This window comes from Drosophila novamexicana, unplaced genomic scaffold, assembly GCF_003285875.2.
Source record: "Drosophila novamexicana strain 15010-1031.04,08,12 unplaced genomic scaffold, DnovRS2.1 tig00000820-arrow-pilon, whole genome shotgun sequence".
Classification (NCBI taxonomy): Eukaryota; Metazoa; Arthropoda; class Insecta; order Diptera; family Drosophilidae; genus Drosophila; species Drosophila novamexicana.
This window is the reverse complement of record NW_020824828.1, coordinates 1,967,699-1,980,881: the sequence shown is the minus strand read 5'-3', so window position 1 is coordinate 1,980,881 and position 13,183 is coordinate 1,967,699. Positions and strand designations below refer to the sequence as shown.

At 38.2% G+C, this 13,183-nt stretch overlaps 3 protein-coding genes across 5 annotated transcripts in view; all 3 read right to left on the bottom strand.

The window, feature by feature from the left end:
* LOC115764302 overlaps nt 1-4,437 on the bottom strand; it is a 29,468-nt gene extending 25,031 nt beyond the window's left edge. Inside the window, exons 1-2 of one of the 3 annotated variants that reach the window (XM_030707238.1) lie at nt 4,375-4,437; nt 2,490-2,674 (exon numbers count right to left, since the gene is read on the bottom strand). The gene's annotated coding sequence lies outside the window, so the exon portion shown is untranslated. Of the gene's footprint in view, nt 1-2,489; nt 2,675-4,247 lie in introns of all 3 variants that reach the window. The other 2 variants (XM_030707237.1, XM_030707236.1) reach the window with 2 other exon arrangements.
* A 671-nt stretch (nt 4,438-5,108) lies between these two features.
* Nucleotides 5,109-7,130, bottom strand: LOC115764266 (pyruvate dehydrogenase E1 component subunit alpha, mitochondrial). The gene is made up of 2 exons (XM_030707188.1): nt 6,783-7,130; nt 5,109-6,723 (listed from the first exon to the last, which is right to left on the bottom strand). Exons 1-2 carry the CDS (start codon nt 6,936-6,938, stop codon nt 5,236-5,238), a joined length of 1,644 nt encoding a protein of 547 aa, XP_030563048.1. The 5' UTR covers nt 6,939-7,130; the 3' UTR covers nt 5,109-5,235.
* Nucleotides 7,131-7,566: 436 nt separating this feature from the next.
* Nucleotides 7,567-10,340, bottom strand: LOC115764267 (pyruvate dehydrogenase E1 component subunit alpha, mitochondrial). The gene is made up of 5 exons (XM_030707190.1): nt 10,239-10,340; nt 9,930-9,998; nt 8,694-9,258; nt 8,290-8,612; nt 7,567-8,228 (listed from the first exon to the last, which is right to left on the bottom strand). Exons 1-5 carry the CDS (start codon nt 10,296-10,298, stop codon nt 8,046-8,048), a joined length of 1,200 nt encoding a protein of 399 aa, XP_030563050.1. The 5' UTR covers nt 10,299-10,340; the 3' UTR covers nt 7,567-8,045.
* Between the last annotated feature and the right edge of the window lie 2,843 nt (nt 10,341-13,183).

The window sequence follows — 13,183 nt, the reverse complement described above, 5'->3', positions numbered from 1 at the left end:
GTATTTTATAGCAATTGCATTTTTCTCTAACGAGCATTTTAGAAAATATTTCAAAAAGAAAGGCAAAAGAAAATAGACTGAACGGAACAGAACCGAACCGAAAAATCTTATACAAATACGGGCCAAAAATATTCATTTGGTCTTTTTAGATGGCATTTGGTGACGTGCGGAGATCGGCGAACGTCGCGCATAAAAATCTATTTTGATTCAAGGTCCCGTCATCAGTTTTTGTTATAGTTGTACAAATTGTTGAAATTGAGCAAAGAAAAACAAAAAGGGAAATTGACAATATAAACAAGAAGACTCAAACAAATTGTGATAAAAAGTTATGACAATAAAACTGGAAAATTGACTCGATGGATTTTGCCCAAATACTCGAAGCACGTTCTATATAGCAACACTGCTATATTTTTTTTATTGTGCAGCACTGTTTTTAAATTAAAAAGAGGAATGCAGAGAAGATTACTAAAGCAACTCAGCTTTATTTATTAGCTAAACAAAAAATAAGTATGGGAACAAAATGGGCTTAGCCTAGATGCTCGAAACACTTCCTATAGCAACTCTGCTATATTAATTCATTGTGTAACACTATTCTTAAAAGAATGAGCACATTGACAACAAGATGGGCTTAGTCTGTTATAATTACAAATTGTGCAACAGTCTTCTTAAATAAATAAGAAATATGAGAACATAAAGGCAACGCACACCCGAAAATGTAGAGCGACAACAATTGATTATACGTTGCACAAAATGACAACACCAGCCACATTATTGTTCAATTATTCAATTGCACGATGATTTTCAAGTATGTAGTTGTGACTATGTCTATTTATTAAATGCGGGATGAGCTGTCGTTTGTTGTTTCCTTGGCTTATTCAATCTTTATAAGCGCTTCGACTGCCCCTCAGCCCGCACATCTAAGGTCGAAGAAATTGAAAGCATTTGCGTAATTTGAGTTCAACATGAAAGCGTTTGTGTTTTGGGCATTCAGTGCAGAGTATAATGCTCAAGCATTGTGGCAATTCACATACACAAATATACATCAATATACCTATTTGATACACACATATGTGCGTGGCTCTTGTGAGTTGCGTATACGCCATGGTCGCCAATAGAATGTTTTTTGATGGTATTATTAATTTTATTCATGGCAGATTTTAAAAGATCCAGATTTCTTAAGTCCAGCTGCAAGTCCAAAAACAAATTGGTCAGTAGTTCGGTTCGCGGTTCGAAGCAACTGCCTGCCTTTAGGTTCGGTTCGTGAATAAAATGTTCTATATACAGAAGCTGAGGTTTTGTTCCAAACCTTGATTTGTCTTTATCTCTTTTATATTATATTTTGAATACTGCCTTGAGCCTGTGTGTTCTCAGAAGTTTTCATTTTCAAACATTTTCGAAAAATATATATGGTTCGGTTCAAATAAATTGGAATTCGGAGCTTGAACCGATTTAGTTCATAACCGATTTGGAGCCCTGGCACAAGTAAAATATGAACTAATTTCTCTAAACGTTTTTGCACACTGGCTTAAAGAATATCCGACATTTAATAGAGACTCGATCCGTATTTGGTTAGGAAGCTCTTGCATTGATGGGCGTCACTATTGTTGGGTTCGTTTGGAGCAGTGAGTTTCTGGACAAAGATTGATAAATTGATATTTATATATTCTTTGAAACTCTGTGAGAATGATAGGAATACGTTATCTGTAGGTATTGCATTCTTAGCTGCCTTCCAACGGCACAAAGTGAGCACCTTTTGGAGCTCAGATAGATCCTATTCCAAATACTTAACGAGTCACGCAATACGACAACTCCACAGACAAAAGAATTAATTGAAAAATCAAACCAAATTCCGAAATCTAAATTTAGATAATATCATTTTCACTCTCGAATGCTGGCTGATGGCTGCGGGCATACGAAATGTGCCCAAAAAATTGTCACCATTTTGCATGGCAATGTAAATGTGCAATATCAATTGGAATGAAACGCGCTGCGAAGCGCACAGTGTGTGCGATTCCTTGGCATTATTTTAATGGGCTATCGCCGCATCGCATATGTCCGTATAACCATCAGATCTTACGCGCTCTAAACGGCAGGGGGGCATTGGGCATTTCAAATTCGGCTATGCAAATGTAGCGGAAATACCAAAAAATGCCAGATCAGCTGCGTTTCATGTATAAGTGTATGAGGAGTACGAGTACATATGCTATATACCCTATGCATATACACAAGCACAGAGTACAAGTTCGGCTGCTCTTAACTGCCAGTCAAGTGTGTCACTTGAAAGACAACGGACAGCAAGACACACCTGCGTTTTGTGGATACCTATGCCTGTATAGCTATATGCATATGTTTATAATATAGATCTACAGATATTTTTACCCTTTGGCTGTCTCAGCACCTGACTTCAGCTTTAAGCGCTCAATAATGTTGAGCATTATAAATAAATAAATTGAGAAACACTTAATTATGCATAGAACACATGTCATTACCTTGGAATATGTTTGTCGTTGCTCCCAAAAGATTTGTCGTACAGTCTTTAGCACACATATATGCATATATATGTGTATATATTTATATAAATTTTAGCACCACACAATTAACTATATGTACTTATTCATTACAACAACTTGCAACAGAACTTTAACTTTTTTCACTTTAACTTTTCAAATTTACGCTAAAAATATTTGACATAAAAAAAATTTATATAATTTATATAAAATATAAAGAAAAATGGCAAAGAATTTAAATGAAACTATTCACATGGCGGGGTGTTAATATATACAATAAAATCATATAAAAAATGTATAAAAAAAAATATATTATCGAAATGTGTAAAACAAAATTAAATAAAATTAAAGTGTCAACACTTGCGTTTAATACTACCCAAAAATAGAAAACGAAAATAAAAAAAATAAAAAAATTTGCCATAAAGCGATAATAAAAATAACGCGAAAACATAACAATCAAAAAACATATAAAGTATTAAATGGTAGCCCATCAAAAGTATATATGTATATGTGAAAAGTATCAGCAAAGCTAAACGAAATATTATTGATAGTCAAATTTGAAATTGTTTGTTAAATAAAATAATAAAAAAAAAGAAAGAACGAAAAACTGCGGCATAAGGCTCATGCTGATGCAGATGTGTGAGGAGAATTGTGAGGCTCACAAAAAAGCAAAACAATTTCCCAAAGACAAACTCACATTCAAGCGATACTTGTAATGCCAATAAGTTTTTAATCACATCTAAGGAGCATCATGAGCATTATGAAATAGTTGGTTCAAGATATCTCGAAATCAAAAACTTTGTTAACACATAAACTAAATTTGTGACCGATTGTTCCTATGGTATAGGTTATATGATATAGTGATGCGATCCGGCTGAATAACAGACGAACAACATTTTAAAACTCTCTTGTAGAAGGTATAAAAATAATTTAGCACATAACGGACAAATATTCGAAAATTAATAAATAAAATAAATAATTCAAACAATATAAAAATCTGAAAAATCAAAACTTAAAAGTTGAAAATATTTTTCATAAATATCGAAAATTTCGAGGGTTAAAAACTAGTTAATTAAAACAACGGACAAATTTTAGAAAATGAATAAATTTATCAAAAGATATGTAAGCATTTATTAAAACAATATTAAAATCAGAACAAATAAAAACCAAAAAGTTGAAAAAATCTTGCATAAAATACGAAAATTTGGAAAAATATTTACCAAAAATAACGGACAAATATTGGAAAATTCGTAAATGTGGCAAAAGATATTTAAGAAATTATTAAAACAATATCAAATCAGAAAAATAAGCACCAAAAATTTGCTATTTTAAAAAAATTTCGAAAATTTCGAGTGCATAAAAAGATTTTCAAAAATAACGATAAATATTAGATAGAAATTAAAAACAATATTAAAATCGGAAGAAAATAAAATCCAAAAGTTTGAAAATATTTTACATAAATTTCGAAAAATGTGCAATTTTTTATGCAAAAAAAAAAAAAAAATAGATATAGAAATAGATATATCTTATTCACCAAATATGAATATATACATATTGCATTTTTTAAAATACCGTAAATAAACAAAATGAAAATAATGTATGTGTGTAAAAGCCGCCAAATTCAGCTTATTGAATTATTATTATATTTATTTATATTTGCCAATAGACTGCTGCCAACGAAAATCAAATGTGAAACGATCGTTTATTATTAAACATATTGAAGATATTCAGCATTCACACAATATTCAGCACCCACGCAGCACGCGGCTTAAACAAAAACAAAAACAAAGCACAAAACACAACAACAACAAACAAAAAAAACATAACGTTAAACAAAATGATGAAGAGGAAGCAGTTTGAAGAGCACCACGAATTCCGTCGCAGCGCACGTGAAGATCAACGCCAGAGCATCGCGATGAGACTGACTAACACAGCGCAGATCGAATGCCGACACGCAACAGGCACAAGTCCCGCCAGCGACGGGCTGGTCTTTGGGTTTACAGTTGCGAGGGGGGGGGGGCTCGTTATGGCTGCGCACATGGGGCGGGGGTTTGGTGTTGCTTAGGGTAGGCTGGGCAGACAGTGAGCGCGTGGGCAGCTGCCATTTAACGGCTTGATAAATGAATGAAACGCGTCGTACTCGATTTGCGCCAATTGCAGAGAGTGATAAAGACAGCGCGAAACAGAGAGAGAGAGAGACAGAGAGAGAGAGAGAGAGAGAGAGAGAGAGATGAAAAGAACAAAAACGCATCGAAATGCGCAAAAGCTCTTACAGGTGTCAGTGCAAGGGCTGCTTAAATAAAGCTCAAGCAATAAAAGCTGTCGCACAGCTCCTACCAGCAGTTGCCTGCCAAAAGCTCAAAGCTCCAAGTTGCGTTTGCTTAAACGACAAACGCGCCAAAGCTCAAATCCAAAACATGTCGCCAGAGCTCTTATGTCGACATGTGCCTGGAAAATGTGAAAAGCTAAAGCGAGAGCTGGTCAAGCAAAGCACACGACCTGCCCAGCCAGGGCAGCGCTGCTTTCAAAAAGCTCACACAGCTGTCTATGTGTAGAACACTGCGGCAAGGGTAGCTGGCAAAGCTAGTATTGACTTAATTGTTAACTTGGTAAAAAGCACAAAGCTGATACAGCTTATGTTGCCAAAATTTATTTTTTTTTCTGAGTGGAGTAACTTGGAAGTTCAAATTCTTCCTTCTAATTTTAATGATCGTGTCTTTTGTTTCATTCAGGCTTTTGACTTGTCGTCGCCTTTCTGCTTATCGCCTTCTTTTGGCTTATCTCCGCTTTTCGGCTTATCGCCGGCCCCCTTTGGTGGCGTGGCAGCTGCTGGTGTTGCAGCTGGTGGTGCTGCAGCTGGTGGTGCTGCAGCTGGTGGTACTGTTGCAGTTGGTGGCTTATCGGATTTTTTAGCAACACCTTCCCCTGCTGCCGGCTTATTATCGTTTTCAGCATCCTTTTTACCATCATCCGCTGGCTTAGCGCCTTTCTGAACATCACCAGACCCTTCTGGCTTACCCTCTTTGGTTGGCTTTCCTTTGGATTTCTTGGCGTCCTGCTTCTGCTTTGCGTCCAGCTGGGCGGCCATAAGTGCTGCATCACCGACGGGCACATTGTTGATCTCCTCAGGCGGCGTACGCTTGGGCTTGCCAAAGCAAACCTCCGAGATGCGTTTATGGTCGAGCATATAGCCGGAGACGCCGCGTATTTTGGGTTCCATATTTTTTGAATATATATCGGCGACAAGCTCTTCCATACCTACTTCGCGATCGGCCAGCACCTTTTTGGATACCCCATCGATCTCTTTGCGGACCGCAACATCGATTTTCTTGAGCTCCTCCTCATCGGCCAAGCATAGTGCAATTATTTGTTTCCGGAAACTTTCGATAGGATCCCGTTCCGAACGCACCTTTTTGATCTCATCTCGCGAACGATATGATGTGCCCGGATCGGACATTGAGTGTCCCTCGAAGCGGTACGTGTACATCTCCAGAACAATGGGACCATGTTTCTTCACATAATCAATGGCAAATTGTGTAGCACTGCGCACGGCCAGCACCTGGTTGCCATCGACCCAGAGGCCGGGTATATATTGCCCACGCATATAGAAATCTGTCAGGGCAGCATGCCGATCCATGTGAGTGCCCATGCCATAGTGATTATTCTCACAGACGAAGATGCAGGGCAGGCACCACAGTTTGGCCATGTTGAAGGCCTCATACACTTGACCTTGATTGGCCGCACCGTCGCCATAGCACGTTACACAAACGCCGCCATCGCCACGAAAGCGATGAGCCAGCCCAATGCCAGCGCCCAGCGGCACCTGGGCGCCAACAATGCCATTGCCGCCAAAGAAGTTATCGCTATACATATGCATAGAGCCACCCTTCCCGCGACTGCAACCGCCCTTAACGCCGACCAGTTCACCAATTACGCCCAATGGCGGAACGCCCATCAAATGGGACCAGCCATGGGCACGATATGCTGTAATAACGCTATCATTTTTACGGAGTACGGCACACATGCCAACGGCAATGGCCTCCTGGCCAATATATAGATGACAGAAGCCGCGTACGTGCTTCGACTTGTACAAGTTGCCGGAGGCGACCTCAATGCGACGTACCTCCACCATTTGCTTGTACATTTTCAATGCATCTTCACGCGACAGTTCAACATCCGTGGGTGGGCCCTTATCCAGCTCATAGCACTTGAAAGTCTGCGAAGAAGACTGCAGCTCAATGGATGATCATGTTTTTGACCAAATATGCAACTTACGTTTTCCAGCGTCAGCGTTGAGCAGCCCGAACTCAAATGACGTTGCGGCCGCCAAATAAATCGCGCCTTACACTTACCCCCGCAAAAATTATAGAGTAACTGCAATTGCATATAAGACTGACGGCCCTTGGCCGTTCGTTTAGCTGCTGACAGCATTTCTTTAGCTTGTTTTAGCGGATCCAGCTACAGCTTCTGCTAAGCCCCGTAGGTCGCCGTTTGGCCTACCCACTGTCAATTTACAAATATTGCTTATGTATCTTCGAAAGAGTTAAGATATTACCAATTATTTAGTATAATTTTAAAATACCGCCGCATTGAAAGATGTAACAGAATTTCGAAATAAAAATGCCAAAAAAAAAAATAAATAAAACAATAAACACTCTCATGAAACATTTCAGTTAAGGATTGATATTTCAATGTGATCTGCGTTTATAATAAACATATTTTGGTTTTTCTTTTTCTGTCCCAACTATTTCATATAGGTATCATAGAAAAAATTGCATAAAATTGAAGGGGTTTTTTTTTTTGTTTTCATTGATAGCCCATTGATAAGTCTGATACGTCTAAATCTTAATGCACATTTACAGCACATATAATAAACAACAACATTTATCAACGTCGAACTATAATATTATAAAGATCTCATAGTAACAAAAGCAAGAAAAGCTTACGAAAGTTGTAAACCGGGTTACCGAGTAAAACCTGTATATAATCTGCTCCATATATTCTTTTCATTAGCTGCGTTTTTCAATTGCCCAAATAGTTCATAAAATGTCACAACCTGTTTACGTATGTATTTACTTTATATTTCAACAATTTACACCTCGCTTTAACCATATTGAACACGTTCATATAATATCCGTTGCTGTTGCCACTAACCCAGGTTGAGTGATTGACTTTGGGTCTTAAGTGTGTCTTAGGGGGGGTAGGGCAGGGTGTGCATAATTCGTGGTTAGCTACCTTGTGTCTTTGTATCTGTCTGTCTTTGTACTGGTCTGTATTTGTCTGTGTTTGTGTGTGTCTGTGTGTGTCTAAACAAAAATTATTATTCATTCACAATTGCACGCGTTCAAATCGAGTAGTATACGCATTTTATCTACTCGAAAAAACAAAATTTTCTAACATCAACTTTGGGCTTAAGATCTAGAGATTTCGCTTGTTATGCGTGCGTGTGTGTAGGTCTGGCTCATGTGTGTCTGTGTGTGTGTGTGTGTGTGTGTGTATGGGTATATGTATCTTATAGAATCGTTGCATTTAAACTGTTTAATGATTGACACCCTTCCGCTCCTGGATGTGATCAATATTGTAGCCATTGGTGCCGCGCAGTTTGGGCTCCAAGCAATTGGAGTAGACATCGGTCCACAAATGGCTAAGAGCCAGCTCAGTACCGCCCTTGGCTAGGGCGGTAGCTTCATCCACTTCCTTGCGCACCTTCAGATCAATGGCCTGCACAATAATTTGCAATTAGAAAAAAAACGTTGCTTTTCGAAATCTTGACAGCACCGACCTTAACTTCATCGGTGGTAATAAGACCCAGCTCGATGCACAGCTCCTTGAAGGAGGTGATTGGATCACGCTTTTGGCGCACCTCTTGGATTTCCTCGCGCGTACGATACGATGTGCCCGGATCGGACATGGAATGTCCCGAATACCGATAGGTATTCGTCTCCATAACCAGTGGCCCTTGTTCGTTTACATACTTGATAGCAAACTCGGTGGCGCTGCGCACGGCCAGCACATCCATGCCGTCCACCCAAATGCCGGGCAGGGCATCGCCGCGCGTATAGTAGTCCGTATTGCACGAGGCGCGTTCGGAGCTGGTGCCCATGCCTGTCAAGAAATTAATGTCGCCGATTAGATACAGATATATCTATTTGTATATATATGCTGAATATGTGCAAATTTACGAACCATAGTTGTTGTTCTCGCAGACAAAGATGACGGGCAGCTTCCACAGATAGGCCATGTTGTAGGCCTCAAAGACCTGACCCTGATTGGCAGCACCATCACCATAAAGTGCAAGGCACATGCCGCCGTTCCCCTTGTACTTGCAGGCAAGAGCGACGCCGGTGCCAAGCGGCACCTGGGCGCCAACAATACCGTTGCCGCCGAAGAAATTTGGCGAGTACATGTGCATAGAGCCGCCCTTGCCGCGCGCACAACCGCTCTGTACACCTGTCAGCTCGCCAAGCACACCCAAAGGTGGCACGCCCATCAAATAGGTCCAGCCGTGTACACGATATGCCGATATAATATTGTCAACATCCCGCATAGCCGCCTTCATGCCAACGGCGCAGGCCTCCTGACCCGAATATAGATGACAGAAACCGCGAATGATCTTCTCCTTGTACAGATTGCCTGCGGCCGTCTCGATGCGTCTGATTGTCTGCATCTGTGTGTAGTATTTGAGCGCCTCATCCTTTGTAAGCTTCACTGTGGTCTCGGGTCCCTCCTCCAAGCGATGTAGTTTGAAGGGCTATTCCAATTAGACGCACACAGCAGCGACAGAGAAAGGTATACAAAGTGTGCGAGTGAGTGAGAAAATGTCTAAATAAATGTGCGCGGAAGGGAGACAGGTGCCCAATGTTTTCCATGCAAGTGTTGCCATTTTTTATAAATCAGGTATTTTTTAGTATAATTATAATACTATGTGTTCATACAACATTGTTTGAAGCTCTTTCTGTTAATTTGATCTCGTTCTTATTTGAATTCAATTTGTTCTTTCAGCATAGAAACAAATTATTTTATTTAAAATGCACGATACAGAAAAATTGTGCGAGAGAAATGCAGCACTCTTTTTGCATAACCCGCCGATCAGTTTAAAGTGTTGGAGAGCGCAGAGCTGCTGCTGCTGCTGCTGCTGCATGCTGATAAGAAAGTGCGTGTAGCTGCCGCTGCCGACGTCGGTCACGCGCTGCTTGTAAGACAGTGTCAGTTAGTGACCTTGGCGCCGGCAATTCTGATTCTAATCGACGACCAAAACGCGAAAATGCAACTCTGTGCAATCAGGTCATACAAAAATGAACGGACGGACGGACGGACGGACGCACGCACACACACACCCACACACAGACGCATTATGTAATCACTAGCGTTTTCTTTTGGCTAGAAAGGATTAGTTGTTGGTGTATCTCTTAATATACTTACTCGATTCACCTGCACGGTCGCTTCCGTAGCATAATTGTTGGTCTTTGCGACACCGGACTGTGCTGCATTCTGGAATAAACCGAAAAATGACGATGAATAACTGCGTCTGCTGTCAAATCTTAGATGATTTTTAAGTTGTTGCTGCTGCGTTGTCCAGTGGTTGTTGTTTTTGTTGTTGCGGTTGATGCTGTTGTTGTTGCTATTGTTGCTGCTGCTGTTGGTTTGCTTTGTATGTTGTTGTTGGTTTGTATTGGTGACAGTGACAAGAGTTTTGTTAGTGACAGCAACGGCTGCTTTACAGTTACGTACTTTTTGCAATTGTTTTACAATAATTGGCAATTCACTAACGCGCGACAACGTACGCAACATTTCGACGGCTTTCGGCTTGGACTATTCTCTCTCGTTCGCGTAACAGCTGCTGTCCAATGGCCACAAAAAATACGCAATTTTCAACGTCATATGTTACTAAATAAGCCACATTACTTAAAATATACTGCAAAAAGTACCAAATAATTCGACAGCGATATATTCAAAAAGCATGGTCGCACTACATTTGCCCTTGTACCGATTTCTTTCAGCGTCATTTTCAAAGGTATGGTCACACTACATATGCACTTGCACGGATTTCTTGCCAATGATTTATCAAATTTGTTGATCAATATTAATAAACAAGAAACCCCAAAATGACTTCAAAGATTTGTTATTTTTTTTTTGTGTATTTTTTCCCAACTAAAAGCCTCCCTTTTGAAGGAATATGTATATCTCGCTTATTTACTTCAAGACCCACACAAATCAAAGGCGCGATTTTTAAGTTAGCGGTGCAGAATTCTTCGTTATATCATGCTTTATATTGTGTTTACTTTCAAATTCATAACTTGTATACTCTTCATTCGAGAAGATATCAATTTCTTGATGATTATTTTTATAGCACTCCATAAATAAAAGACTTACATGGTTTTCAAGAAGTACTTTTATTTCACATTAAAGATTCCATTTGGTTTTTGTTTTTGGTTTTTCTTCACATGCCTTCTTACTCGTATATACTTTTAAATGTTCCATTTCTCCACCGTTTTCATATAATTTACTAATTCTTACAAAAAACTTATGCAATCTTCATATCATGCACAATAAAATTCAATAGAGCCTGTCGAAGAACGCGATACTTATAGAAATGAATACACATGTAAATAATATATACTATAAAGCAACTATAGGAAATTAAAGTTACAAACTAAGTTTTAAGCTTGTTCTTCATGTCTTTTGTGTTTGTTTGTTTGTTTAAAAGGAAGCGGCAGCTCGATTCTTTGAGTTTGCGAGTTGGATAAAAGAGAATTGAACGCTACTAAAATCTGTTTACCGTTATTCAACGGTAAAGTCAATGATACTAGAACTGAAAGTGCAAATTAAAACAAACTCGAATCTTTCAATCAAATTCCCTTACACTCGGCAGATATTTATCGCCTAGCATTACAATACAAATCATTTAAATTTCTCTTGTTTTTCCCATTCAATTCATATCAATTTCTTTCTTTTTTTTTCTGTTTCCATTGAAGTTATACATCAAAATTTTTTTGGTTTTTTTTTTAATGCTTTTGTAGCACATAAATATTTTGCATTATGACAAAAAAATTATGCTTTTTTATATGTATTGTATATATATAAACACTTATTAGAAGTCCTCTTGTGTCTGTTGGAGTGGGTTTCAATATGTATATGTATAGTCATTTAAAGAAAACATACTTTTCCTTTCTCTAGTTTGGTTATTTCTTATGTGTGTATGTGTGTGTGTGTGTGTAGGTATATTCTTTTTACCGTTAGCATAAATAGTAGTTGTGTGAAAACGTGCAGCAAAATTCTAAAACGTAAATGTGGCAAAGAGTGGTGCGGTGTATAAGAAAGTAACGGCAAATGTGTCATGTGTGTGTGTGTGTGTGTGTGTGTGTGTGTGTGTGTGTGTGTGTGTGTGTGTGTGTGTGTGGTGAGTGCTGCAAAACGCCGGCATATGGATAAATATCCTGTTGCTGTGTGAATAGGAAATTACGTATGTATTTATCTGCATCTTTTGTTTAGCTTAAGCTGTTTAGTCGATTACTTATTTCATTCTGCTTCCGTTTTCTTGAATTTTTTTTTATATTTTTTATTTTTGTTTGTTTAATATTTGTTTGCTTTGTTCGCATAATTTACACCAATTTAAGTTCAATATATATTTACTTTTTGTTTTTGTGTTACTTTGCTTATTTTGCTGATTAAAAAAAAAAATTAAGTTTAAAGAACATACATATTGCACACATATATAACGACAAGATGACAATTATCATGATATTTCATGGTTATTTAATAATTTACTTTACTCTTGGTTTTTTATTTATCTTTATTTGTTTATCATTTTCACACATTGAATGTCTGTTGTGGATGGATATTTATATTTTGTTTTCATTTTTATTCGTATCTGCTCAATTGATTTAACAATTGAGATACAAAAAACCAGAGCAAATTCAAAGCAAACCCAACTACATTTTAATAATAATACTGCTGCTGCCCAAAACGTTTCGAGAGAGACAACTTTACAAATTGCTCAAAATACGCACACACACAAATATGGAAATTAGTTCCAAATATCCAAATATCAATTCACATCCATTATTGCAGCACAGTTTTGTGGGTTTTCGTTTTTTATCTGTAGTTGGATTGCGCACAAAAAAACAATATGGTATTCAAAAAAATTTTCTTGTATTCTTTTTTTGTAGCTTGTTCGTTCGGTTGCAGTGGTGGTTGTTGCCTGTGCTATGTATGCCAGTGTATGGTGTCTGTGTGTGTGTGTGTCTTCTGTGTTTGTGTGTGTGTGTATCTGTGATTAGCTGCTCATTTATTGGTTGCTGCACATGCTAAGCCAAGACGCCAACCAGCGTGCAAAACCATTGGGCGCAAAATAAATAAATATAAAAAATCATAATTCAAAGAAAACAGATCAAAAATGCAATAAAATATGTGTGTTTTTTTTTAGGTTTTTTATGTTACAATTTTCCATGTTAAACAACTACAATTACAATTAGGCAATTTCTGTGTCCAAACTCGTAAATACTAAAGCAAAGCAGCAACAAAAAAAAAATCTTAATTGAAAAGAAAATTGTAGATAACTTAAATGGTACACGAAAAAAGGAGGAATTGGAATGGGGTCTCAAGGAAACTGACCAGATATAAAGATAGAAATTAAACAGCGTTGGTCCAACTGTTGCGTAAGTCGATTCATACAA

Excerpts from the sequence above, each read along its gene's own strand:
- LOC115764266 (XM_030707188.1), bottom strand. The coding sequence starts at position 6,938 with ATGCTGTCAGCAGCTAAACGAACGGCCAAGGGCCGTCAGTCTTATATG. Across the intron at positions 6,724-6,782 it reads CAACGCTGACGCTGGAAAAC|ACTTTCAAGTGCTATGAGCT; the intron begins GTAAGTTGCATA and ends TCTTCTTCGCAG.
- LOC115764267 (XM_030707190.1), bottom strand. The coding sequence starts at position 10,298 with ATGTTGCGTACGTTGTCGCGCGTTAGTGAATTGCCAATTATTGTAAAA. Across the intron at positions 9,259-9,929 it reads CGACCGTGCAGGTGAATCGA|CCCTTCAAACTACATCGCTT; the intron begins GTAAGTATATTA and ends TAATTGGAATAG. Across the intron at positions 8,229-8,289 it reads TTACCACCGATGAAGTTAAG|GCCATTGATCTGAAGGTGCG; the intron begins GTCGGTGCTGTC and ends ATTATTGTGCAG.